Source organism: Plectropomus leopardus, chromosome 10 (assembly GCF_026936395.1).
Source record: "Plectropomus leopardus strain MGB_pleo_1.0 chromosome 10, ASM2693639v1, whole genome shotgun sequence".
In the NCBI taxonomy this organism is placed as follows: Eukaryota; Metazoa; Chordata; class Actinopteri; order Perciformes; family Serranidae; genus Plectropomus; species Plectropomus leopardus.
In genome coordinates this window covers 6,626,671-6,638,971 of record NC_142185.1, presented here as the reverse complement: position 1 = coordinate 6,638,971, position 12,301 = coordinate 6,626,671, and the positions used below count along the sequence as shown (strand labels likewise).

At 40.2% G+C, this 12,301-nt stretch overlaps 1 protein-coding gene across 12 annotated transcripts in view; it reads right to left on the bottom strand.

The window, feature by feature from the left end:
* Window positions 1-12,301, bottom strand: part of tns1b (tensin 1b) — a 217,433-nt gene that overhangs the window by 114,058 nt on the left and 91,074 nt on the right. The window contains exon 1 of one of the 12 annotated variants that reach the window (XM_088082958.1): window positions 817-1,410. The exons of the other annotated variants lie outside the window; for them this stretch is intronic. Coding sequence (XP_087939084.1) covers window positions 817-837 — 21 coding nt within the window. The 5' untranslated portion in view covers window positions 838-1,410. Of the gene's footprint in view, window positions 1-816; window positions 1,411-12,301 lie in introns of those variants that run through there. 12 annotated transcript variants of the gene reach the window in all.

The following is a 12,301-nucleotide window of genomic DNA, read 5'->3' as shown; positions in this document are numbered from 1 at the left end:
CCCAAAGTGCTGTGGGGTTTTCTCACGCCTGGGGCGATGTTTTCTGTGCAACAACTTTTGCAAGGTCCTATTGTGAAAGACTGCGGCTGGGTTCACGGCAACAGACACACCAACAGTGAAATCAGTGGAAGGAGGTGACCACACACATATGAAAAAAAAAACACACAACAATACATTTTAAATAGATGAAATATAGCTTTTCTACCATGATTGTTTGATGGCTGCTTCTTTTTTACTTTGACCTTTGGGTCAGAACGAGTTAGTTAGTACAGTATGGTAAAAACAGACAAACTAAAGTAGCCTCAATAGGTCCTGGGAATAAAAGAGAAGAGAGGAGACATACACCACTAATGTCATTCCAGTTATGACCATGGGCCACCAACCACAAAACATGGTAAGCCAAGGAGACCACACACAGACAGTACGGAAACAAGCACTGCTTTACATTAGAGAAATACAACTGTTTCTTTTACATACTCATTCACACACTTTCATGTCATCTATACCGGCTACGGAAGTCATACTGGGAGCAACGCTGTGCATAGATACATATAATGATTGCAATCACTTTTTTACACACATACATACTCATATCTTTTGTATAAATGCACACGAAAGAGCAGAACATACATTAAGCTACACACTATACTAGCATTGCACCTATTCCAGGTTACATGCCTGTAGTAAGAGCACCTAAAGCGTTATCCCTACCACATAGAGCAAATCCATAATGCAGAGGGTTTGCTGTGAAGCAGACAACTAAGATTTGGGACATCCAGCGCTCCGATATCCCCCTCTTCCAAGCACACTCCTTACCTGAAACACTGCGGTGGCCATCCTGTCTGACTGTGTGTCGTTCTCTCTTTCACTCTTTGCTTTTTTTTCTCTCTGTCCGGCTCTGTTTTAGTGCTGCATCGTCCTTTCCTCTTATCCCCTCTGTGCAGCAGAGAGGTTTTCTCTGCACTCGGACCAGATGGCTAAAGCTAAATCCACTCAGTGTTACCTTGGTGCAGCGCAGAGCTGGAGGAGTGTACAAGTGTGTGTGTCAGAGAGAGAGAGAGAGAGTTGGTGTATGTGTGTTTTTCAGGCTCCGGGCTAATAGGTCTGGCTAGTCTCTCCCTCTCTCACTCCTCCTCCAAGAAAATGAGCATAAAAATGTCTAAAGAGTCTTTATGTGAGAGCGAGAGCGGGGAGAGGTGCAGCCAAAGGCAGATCTTAACATCCCACAACTGGAAACGGCGCAGTGCAGCACTCCTCGCTGAATAAGCAGGCAAAGTCTGGCTACGTACTATAGCTATTTCCCCTGTCTTTCCTCAGCCGGGGTTTTCTCCTCCCTCTTGTTCAGTCCATTTTCACCCTCCTCCCAAACAGGGAGACACATGAGTAACAAGAACGGGGAAAAAATATTGAGCTGAATTTCCCAGGGAGATCGGGGGGGAACGGGACATGAGCTCGGGAAACAAAAGCACAGCTCTTTTCTCTCTCTGTCTCACTGTCTTTCTCGCTTTTTCACACAAACACAAACACAAACACACACACACACACACACACACACACACACACACACACACACACACACACACACCTTCCTCACAAGCTCATTCTTCATTCGCTCCTTGTTATCAGCTTCTCAAGTTACAGGTTAAATATGAGTTGCCCCCCTCTTTCGCCCGCCTTTCTGTCTTTTTTCCTCTTTCTCTCTGACTTTCCCTCACACATACGCAGACACACACACACACACACACACACACACACACACACACTCTACAGCTGCAATGAGAGAGCGAGTACTGTACCATGAATGAATCCATTGACTTCACGGCAACTCCAAAGTCAGACAGCGTCAACAGCAGCGTGGATATACATACTTATCAGTCAGCAGCTCAGTGTGTCTTTCAAGTCACAACGCCAATAAATCATGTTGTTTTGATTCCAAGAGTTCAGCTCGGTCTTAAAATGCTGATATAGTGAGATATCAGTGTGAACTTTGAAACCTGAAAATATGCAGAGTACAGTACGATACAGTAAGACAGCTGGAGACAGCTGCTGATCACTTTTTGATTACTGTCCCTTATGGACAACTAAAGAAAAAGACATACATACTGTATATGTTCATTAGTTAAGTTTGCTTTGTTATGGTTTTAACCCTTTAACACTTCAACATCGGTTTTCTCGAGCTGCATCCAGATGCCTTTCACAAGCATTTAAACCTTTTGAAACCTGATCTGATTCCTTTCAAAAATTCACGAAAAATCACCAAAGGAAACTTTGCAGGAAGTGCCCCACAGGCTGTGAGGAATTGTGAGGAAACAGGCAGGGAAACTGTCAGACAATTAGCCAGGGAATTTTATTATATATTATCCCCAAAAAAGGGGGGGCATTACCTAAAATTACTAAAAATGTCATTGTTTAATTTTTTTTATCACTTTATTGATGTAATTTTCTTTCTTTTCTTTCCTTTCTTTTTTTTCCAGAAGATTTTCTTGAGGCTTTTTACTCATTTCTTGCTGTTTTTTGGGCCATTTCTTGTTAAGTTGTCTGTCGCCCTCTTTCTGCCTTTTTGAAATAAACCAATCAATTAAAGAAATCCTCCTTCCCTTTGCCGACTTGCATTTTTCCTCACACTGCAAAACTTTATCAACTCCATTTCTGTGGCTTTGATTTACATGCATATAAAGATATAAAGACATTGATGGCAAGTTTTTTTTAGTTCTTAGACAGTGAACTCCCGATTTGAGATTTAGGAGTTTAGGAAGTCAGTAAAGGCTCCCACTCTGGTGCTGTCATGTTTGACAATAGACTGTATATATAAATTTGGACAACATGTCTCCACTTGTCTCAATTTTATAGACATGGCCGCTGCCTTTTTCTGCTGATGATGTCATTTGGAGCCAGAGTGAATGCAGTAGCAATTTTCATGGCGTCGAGTTTCTGCTCAAAACCCTGTCTGACCAATCTGAAGCAGGGCCATTGATTGTGATCAGCACCAATTGGCAAATACAGCTATCAATCATGACATCAAACACCTTTTTAAAGCATCAAATAATGAATTAAACACGTCGAACGTCAGCATGTTAAGAATTACCTAAAATGACAGAAACAATCTTTGGAAAAATGTATTTCACCTGTTCTTCTGAGATTTAGTTTGGCTCATGTACCAACCTACTGCAGCCAGCTACCAGGGGGTGATCAAAATGTTTTGGCTTCACTCTTGGTGAGTTGTCATGTCATTCATGTTTTTATACAGTCAATGCTTATGACACCAAAGAGGTCGATTATGTCCCCTGACAGGGCTCATTAGTTGAACTTACTGATCCTAAGTGATCAAAACACCCTCTCGCCCAAATATGGTCACTCTTGCTCTACAAAACCAAGATGAAAATGCCAAACTTGCAGCTTCAAATCAACAGTCCACAAACCAATGGATAAGATCGCAATATCTTCATCCATCATTTCACAAAGTTAATGAGCTGAGCTATGCAGAGTCAGGTTTAGTTTGGCTAATATCGAATTGTCAACTCTTAACACTCCTGTTTTCATCTACAGTCTGATATTGTCTCCACTCTAACCAGTTAGCATGGGGGCGATTTCCCTAATCAGTCACTAAAGACTAACGTATATCTGCCTAAATCGAACAGCATTTTAATTCCACTTTGATTCATATTCATGCCAACATACTGGTTTTACTGGGGGTTCAAGAGTGCAGTGATGTGATGTTAAAACTACAATGTTAATGGCAATTTTGAGAAGACATGCTATCTATGTTAAAAAAAAAAAAGCCTCAACAACAGCATTAGTCCTCTCTGTAGTGCTAATTGGCAAGTCATTAGTCCCCCCATGACGCTCAATGGATCAATTATTTTTCAACTGAGAAAACGCTGTCATAATAATAGACAAATCAGTCAAGGTCCAAGGTCTGGACCCTGTCAAGAGTCAGGTCATAATTCTTTTTGGACTCTCCGATATAAGTGATTCCTTTAACATTATAGATATGGATCCCATCCACTGTTAGCATTATGGATTAGTTTAGGTAGACTGGCTTTAATCTCACCTGGAATCACAATGGTAGTCAGGTCATTAAAGTACAGTAAAGAAAGCACTCTGACACTTTAATTCATTTCCACAGCCTCACCAGCTATTATCCAGTAGCAGACAAAAGGGACATTACTGAAGAATGTTTGGTACAAATTTGTAGCGCATTAAGTATTTCGCCTCAACATGGAAAGAATGGCTATGGTCTTTGAAGTTGCTCGGCAGTAATTACACGGAAGGTACTTCTAAACATTTCACCTTCAACTCAAGCCGTGATCACCAGATGTCGGCGCAGTAAGCGTTACTTAATTCGCTATTAATGACAAGAGCCAGGAAGGAAGGGAGGGCCGCCACAAAGGAGACATGTGGTTCAGGGCAACAAAACAACATGCTTGTTTATGTGACATGCACACCTTTAATGTAGGACCCAGGATTAACTGTGGGAAGTGGGATTTCCCCTTGTTTTGTGGTGTCTGTGTTTGTCCATGTTGCCACACTCACTGCAATGCAATTACGCATAGCGCATAATAGTTACATCTCTGTATGTCAGCGATTGTAAAGCATGGGAAAGTTACCCGTCAGTATTTGAGGCTATACCATGTTTCTCTTGGTCTAGTCTATTTCCTGTATCTTGGCTTCATGATCCTTCGTCTACTGTCGTAAGTGCGTAGGCCAAGGATTCTTAGTATTAGCTTGAGGAAGACTAGTTTCATGTAAGTTAGACAATTACATCAGTATAAGATCTTTAACAGAAATTAGTACAAATCCTTCCTATATGTGACTGGACAAACGCACCTACAGTATGGCTCGGCTGTCATTGTTCTTCAATTTTCCTTTTAAGATTTAAAAAAAACATCCAAACAATTTGAGAGATAAGCAGACAAGGGAAATTGAGAGATTGATAGTCCTATGCAGAGTTTGCTGTGGGGTGAATGAATAAAACGAAGACACAAAGACCAAAAAAGAGCACATAGTCTTGAGAAAAAGTGACATTCAGAGGACACTTAATAAATAATAAAGCAATCTGTTCTCTCTCCAAGCTTGTCCAATACCGACACTTGGTATGGGGACCTTAGGGTCAAACCCAAATGCACACCATTTAAGATAGTATAAAGGCCCAGACACACCAAAATGACATCAAAGAACAAGCAGTGATGAAGCCGACTGATGCATTGCCTCACTTCGCCTGTGTCTTAGCCAAAATGTTGCCACCACAAAAATTACAGCCAGCAGCCAACCAGCATAGTATGTTCTGTGTCCGCATGAGAGGAAATACCCCTCCATACCAGCAGACGGCAGTAGTTTGTAATGTTTCTTAAAAAAGGGGAGCCGAAAGACAGTTTCAATGCTATTTAGCCAGTTACCACATTTACAACAAGTCCAGTGTTGAAAGAACAAATCCTATTTACCATGCGTCACAGTGCAGCAATACAAACTATTGTATTTTGCTTAAATGGTCAACAGCTAAAGAAAAAAAATCTTACTTTGTGTAACACGTTAGTTTCAATCTCACTCCCTCATGACATTAGCCCTCAGTTTATTATCAACAATTCTGTTTCTCTTTTAGACTGCTAATGACCAACGCTTCGGGACACCGCTTAAAGATGCTCACTGATGGCCTGACATTGACCAATGGCTGACCATCAGCTTGGTGTGTCAGGGCCTTGAAGAGCAAGAAAGTCTGAATAGAGAGGACGGGATGGACAGATGGGTCAAACAAACACATGTCCTGTCCCATGTGAAAGCAAAAGTCAGTTATTTTCACTTTGTGCAATACATCATTTTGACATTAGGCAGTTACTTGCACATAAAAGTGTTTATTTTGAAGACTCTGTGTGCATGCAGAGAACAGAAACTGACATGTCAAAAACTGATGTGAGAGGTAGAATATCATAATTTTATAGTGCTACTGACCAAGCTGCTGTATTTTGTGGGCTTGGGAGTGAGAAGGTGTTGGATTAACAGAGAATATGACAGAAGGAAAGGGAGGGACATAGAGAAGGAGGACATCTGGGTGAGGTCCAGTTTCATGAGTCTGACTCAGGCTTTCCCAGGCAACAGCAGAGCTGAGCAGATCACTGTCCCCCAGCGACCAGCGGAACGTTTCACCAACGCCCAGGCAGCTTACAGATCAGATTTAACATGGATTTTTCTCCTGGATGGTCATGATTAAGCAGTAGGAGCTCTGTGGAAGCAGGCATGGGACGGAAAAGTTGTCACTTTGAATCAAAAGACGGGCTGGAGATACGTGGGTGGGGAACTTGAACAAAAAATGTCTCAGAGCTCCTTCAGCATGTAATAAGGAGATGTCCTCCAGCGAGTCATTTCACACACAGCTGTTGTGGTGGTCAGGGAAGATTAGAGACACCGGAAAAGGGTGCATGCTCACCAACTGTTTCTCAGAAAAATAAAGGTTGTCTTGTATAGTTTCTGCAACTGCATGCTCTACAAAGTCATCCCCTTTACTTATTCCCTCCATCGCTGTCTCCTGCATGCACTTGGCCCATTGTTGACATTCTTTCCAGCAACTCTTGATTACTCCATCATGTTAAAGGCTGGGCGTTCCTGTTTGTTTTCTCTGCTGTATCTATGCACATGTCGCTACCATGCACTTACTAAATACATGGCCATAAGCCATTTCTCCTTGTGTAAGCCCTTTGCTCATGCACCAGGACAAGGAGAGTTGACAGATGAGTGTTTTTGGTTTTCATGACGCTCACAGGTCACTGAAGCTGTTTTGCTTATTCTAGCCACACATAAGCTCATAATTGAGCTTAAGCAGACAACAGCAATAGCAACTTTTGTTTACAAGGTTAAAGTTAAAGCCGCACACAATATTTTTGTTAACAATGGATTAAATGAGCATCTGTAATGTGAAAGATGTCCTACTCAATAAACCTACTGAGAATTATTACCAGACTATGCAGTTCCTCTCAACTCTGGGGAGAACTAGCATTATTCCCATCCATGTTTTGGTCTTACAGACCACAACTTTACCGTTTCAGTTCAGTCTCGATGTTTTTATCAACCCAGTGGCCAGAAATATGACTGATCTGTGTCTGCTGGATGATGAAATGTTCATCTGTGAATCAAAATGTTAGCTGTAACAACTCTATGGACCAAAGTTTAGGTATATGCTATATTTGTAATATTTTTTATCACTTTTCCTTGCTGTCCAGTCTGTTCTCATGCCAAAGTTGTCAAATATTGTTGTTTTGTCAGTGATTTTGACATCAGACACAGACACCCAATGCTACTTTTTGTAACAATATGATACATTAGATTGTAACGCAGCCAGATGGAACCTTTTGCGGTGTTATGATAGGCCGCTGGTCAGGAGGTGTATTATGTGGCCAGATGGCATTTGTTGCAGCCAATAAAATACGCTGCTGAACGGCTCAATTTAAAGCACTGCCAGAGAAGACATATTATAAAGAGCTGGAGAAACTGATTTAAATCGATTGCCATTTAGCAAACCGGAAATTATTTTTGTTGTTAGCATGACTATCACATTAATTCAGTCAATAAGGGGTTAATAAATCAGTGTTGTGTTTATAGCTTGTTTTTTCTGCCCCCATGTGGCAAAAAAATGTCTTCAAGTTGTCTTAGTGTTCTCCTGGGACATTTTGATGTCTCTGAAATGAAACATTGGACTGCAAATATTTAGAGTAGGTGAACCCTTGTCCTCACGATATAAAAAAGAAATAACAAACTAAACTAAAATTAAACTAAAATCAGAAACACAATTTGGAAAATTAAAGGCTGTTTGATGTATCCCGTGCTTGTGTTGTTGTTGTATACCCAAATGCTTGGTTGTAAGGAGAAGGGCAGAGAGAGAGAGCATGTGTTCTGTCCTGTGACTGCTAATTCAATTAGCCTCAGAGCTGTTGGCTGGCTATTTATTTGATCAGACTGAGAGCTCGAAGAGCTTGAAAATACAGCACATACAGAAACCGTGGCCAAGACCCACTGGAATATTTTGATCACGACCCCACCCCATCCATTTTTCATGTTTGTCTTGTTTGCCATGTGAGCTCTCAGTCTGTCACAACAATATTAATTTCACATTTTCTTTCACATGCCCCCCCCCCCCAAACCCAGCTCTACTTCTCCGCCTCTTACTGTAGCTCTCATTTCTCACAATCTGCAGAGCCGCCACCGCATGGAAAAGGAAGGAAGTTGTTAATGTTGTTACTGGGATTCAATAGTATACCAACATCTTTGAAACTTCACTTGGGGTTATATAATGTCTCCTGTACTTACAAAGAAAAATGTGTTGTGTCTTACTATTAATGGCTAGTTTATCTCAGAATGGCACAAAACTAGACAATGAACAAGTGCAAACAAAGCCACCAGCATTAGCAAGAAATCAGTGTTCATCTGTGATAGCAAATGCATGTGACATTGTGAAAATGATAAGCAGCAAGGAGATTGACCACTCTTTTTTTTACATGTCATCGAGTATAACAAACGTCCGAAAAATAAACTCAAATTGCACTGAATCCCAGAGGAGTTGCATGAACACTGCATAGACATGAGTCTAAATAACCTCCGACAGCAGGTACACTACTGCCATAATAAGCACAAAAAAACTGAAATCCCCTATGTATGCACACAGTGACGCAGCCTCCAAAGCTTCCAATTAATGCCAGTGTGATAAATCAGCCCTGTAGCCGTGTGTGTGTGTGTGTGTGTGTGTGTGTGTGTGTGTGTGTGTGTGTGTGTGTGGTATCTACAGGAAGTCACTGGAACAGAGGACGAGCCAAATGATCTTGACAGCTGCTGCTGAAGAAAGAGGTTACATGAGACATGAGAGTTTGACGACAAAAAACCCTTACATTTTCTGTCCAATTCTGCACAATTACTCTTTAAAAGTACCCAAAGTTTACAAGTTTACAGTCATGGCAGAGTCAGAGTCATGGGGGTTAGTGCTGAAATTTTACATTGAGTAATCCAATAGTTGAACCAAAAATTCTTAAACAACAATTTAGATGACTGACTCATTCATTCACTCATCAGGCAAAAGAGTTTACAGTCATGCTGGCAGCTCTGTGAGGCTACACATAGGCAGACTGCTAAACGCTAATAGTAGTAGCGTGCTAAATTTCATGACAATCTATGGAATAATTGTCTAAATATCTCATCCTGGACCAAAGAGGTGGACCAACAGACCAGCCCAAGAACTGCTAGCATGGCTAAAACCAGTTCCACCTTGTCAGATCAGACGACATGCTACTTTTTTCTGTTTAAGGTCATTGAAAATTGATTAGCTTTAGGATTTTGGACTGTTTCCACTTGAGATTTAACCCCAGTCTTGCAGATGAAGTATGGTCTCTCGAAAGACTGACTCCTAACTGGCTTTGTGCATGAAGCTCCTGGTGTCCAGACAGCTACTGTAACCTTTCACAGTTATAAATCCAAGCTGTGTTCAGAAGGTGAGGGAGACACCAGCTGCAGACCTGATGTTCTCTCTCAAACACACCTCACATGCGTGGATACAGGTGTTTGGATGCGTCAGAGACTCGGGCAATAAATACTGAGAGATAGATGGCCTGCTTTATTTTCAGCTGCACCAAGGACTTTTCTATCTGCACATGAACGCTCAGATATGCTAAAAATGTCAGGAAGCGTCGCCACTGACGTGCACACAGTGCCAGAATGACTGCTTGTTTAAACACAAATATTATCCAGAAACTTCCTGGAACAGAGAAAGCTTAAGTAATCCATCACACATGTGCAGGTGTATCCATAACCAGAGAGCAGAAATTACAGATTTGATTGATTGCTTATCCACATATAAATTCCTCATTAAAGTCCGTTCTCATTTGTCTTCTCAAATATTTCAATAGCATTGTTTTTTGTTGAGCATGACAACATTTAGATTGACCTAAGAGCTGCTGTTATTGAGATTGTTACCACATTCAGCAACTCAAAAAGCAATTTGCAGCTTGGCAAACACATCGAGCAAAATGAGGACATATCCATCAGCAAGCTGCAAGCACCACATGTCTAACTGCAGCATGTTGTGCTCAATGAAAGGAACTGAAGGGGTCACAAATAACAAATCTGAAATAACAAAAACACACAGCGGAGGTCAGCCAGCACAAAGAAACACAGGATTTTTCCTCTAAACATGCATTCGGAGAATTTCAGGAGCTGGGAAAAATGAAAACAAATGCTTCATCATTTTGAAGTGCAGAATGAAAAAGTGGCGGAGTGAGAGTGTGTTCATGTTCCTTCACTTTGCTTTCTCAGACCTCCTTCCTCATTAACTGTGAAACATGGTAGTTTCCTTCTCAAAACACACTTGACAGGCAACGAAGGATCAGTGAAATCTAATAGTTTGTACTCAGCACCTCAGCTTATTCCTGACTTTAAGTGTTTCCAAACCAGCGGAGCCTGACCGGTGTATCAGTGGGGGTCATATTTTAGGCAATTCTAGCTCATCAGGCAATCAACACAGTCTCTTTGCTAAATCGTCAAATATAGCAGCCTGGTCAGTGGCCCTACACTTCAGACTATACACATGTCAATTTCTGGACGTTACATGCATAGTGTCTTCAAAACAAACTTCTGTGTTCACAGGACATGTTAGTTTCATCTAGGGGTGCGACTTGCAGATATTATTAATATATAAACTGGAGAGCTGCTAGTTTGTTTCCAGCTCACAGTAGATATTGTAAAATCATCATGTTTAGAGGCATCAAGATAACAGTTTAACTTTAATGGTTAACAGCTAATTCTTGATTGGAAGCTATAAATCAAAAACATCAAAACTTCCGGCCTGTGGCAAGCTGGGTTAATCAATCTTTAAATAAAAGCATCAGAGGTTCCTCTAATTTATTATTTCATTATAACATTATTATTATAATAGTACTTTATTTAACTTTATCATAATAGTAATAAGTTTAATGTTATTAATATTTTATTTAATAGTACTTTAACTTTATTGTAACAGTACTCCATTTACCTTTAATATAACAGCATTTTATTCAACTTTATATTGTTTTATGTAACTTTTTTACAATAATACTTTAACTTTATTATAACAGTGCTTTATTTTACTTTAATTTAAGTGCTTTTTTAAACTGTATTATATCAAAAGCACTATCATATTTAACCCAATTGTAACTGTAGTCAATTTAATGATTTTGTATTTTAATAGTCTACAATAGTTTAGAGGGGATTTCAAAATAGGATATATTTTAAATTTTGTATCGTGATAGAGCCTAAAAGTATTTCGATATTATTTTTAAGACATGTCGTCAGGCTCTAGTTTCATCGCATAAACTGTTTTTTGTTTAGGCCAGAAAACTACTTGGTTAGGTTTACAAAACAGATCATTGTTGGGGTCAAAATAACTAAATGTGTTACATAACTTAAATTAATGATGATGTCATGTGAAGTTTATCCATTTGTCCAGAAGAGATGGGCTGTCATTTTCAACTCCATAGCAACACCAGGGATTCCACAATGATCACAGCAGCAAACACGAGTTTGCCTGCAAGTCTATACTTGAAATCAATAAAAATAGCATCATAAGGGTGGACTTAGCCAAAAGTCTGTAAATGAAGGAAGCGAAAACGGAGGAAAAAAGAGCCTTGGGTTGAAAGGGATAAGGGTGAGTGTTGCCACCATAAACAACAGAAACCACAGACCACAACTGAGAAGCACATTATTTTTTACAGTATGTTTATACTGAATGTCAGACTGCAACTAAATTGTGTTTTACTGTACAAAACAGGAAGAGAATGTCGGCAATTTGTGAAGGAATAGAGAACAGGGTTCACCTCAGTGTACAAATAAAATAAAAAGTGAAATCATTCTTCTATAACTATGACTGCATTGTGGACAAATTAAAATAGGATAGAGAACTTTTCTTAAATTTTGATATGTTACTGAGTGGAAGGTGCACAGCGGGAGCTTCTGTGGTTTTTTATACACTGCATAGCTGAAATTAACGTGAGCAGACCGAGAGCTCCTAAATATTCTCAGGTTTTACCTTTCATTAATGCTCTCAAAGCAGCACAGAGGGAAAGTCCCAGACATCCTGCTGATGTTTTTTTAGAAAGAGGTCAAGTTTGAGCAAAGGAAGAAGACGTAAAAAGAATTGACAGGTGCGGTATTCAGCGAAAATGTAAAAGGATTTGGGGAAAAACTGACCCTAAAATCCCCCGTCTCAACCTCCAGGGTGACCTAATACGCTCCCTGTGGCTCTCCCCTGTCATCACCCAGGAGTGAAATCTTACTGACAAGATTTAAAGAATTT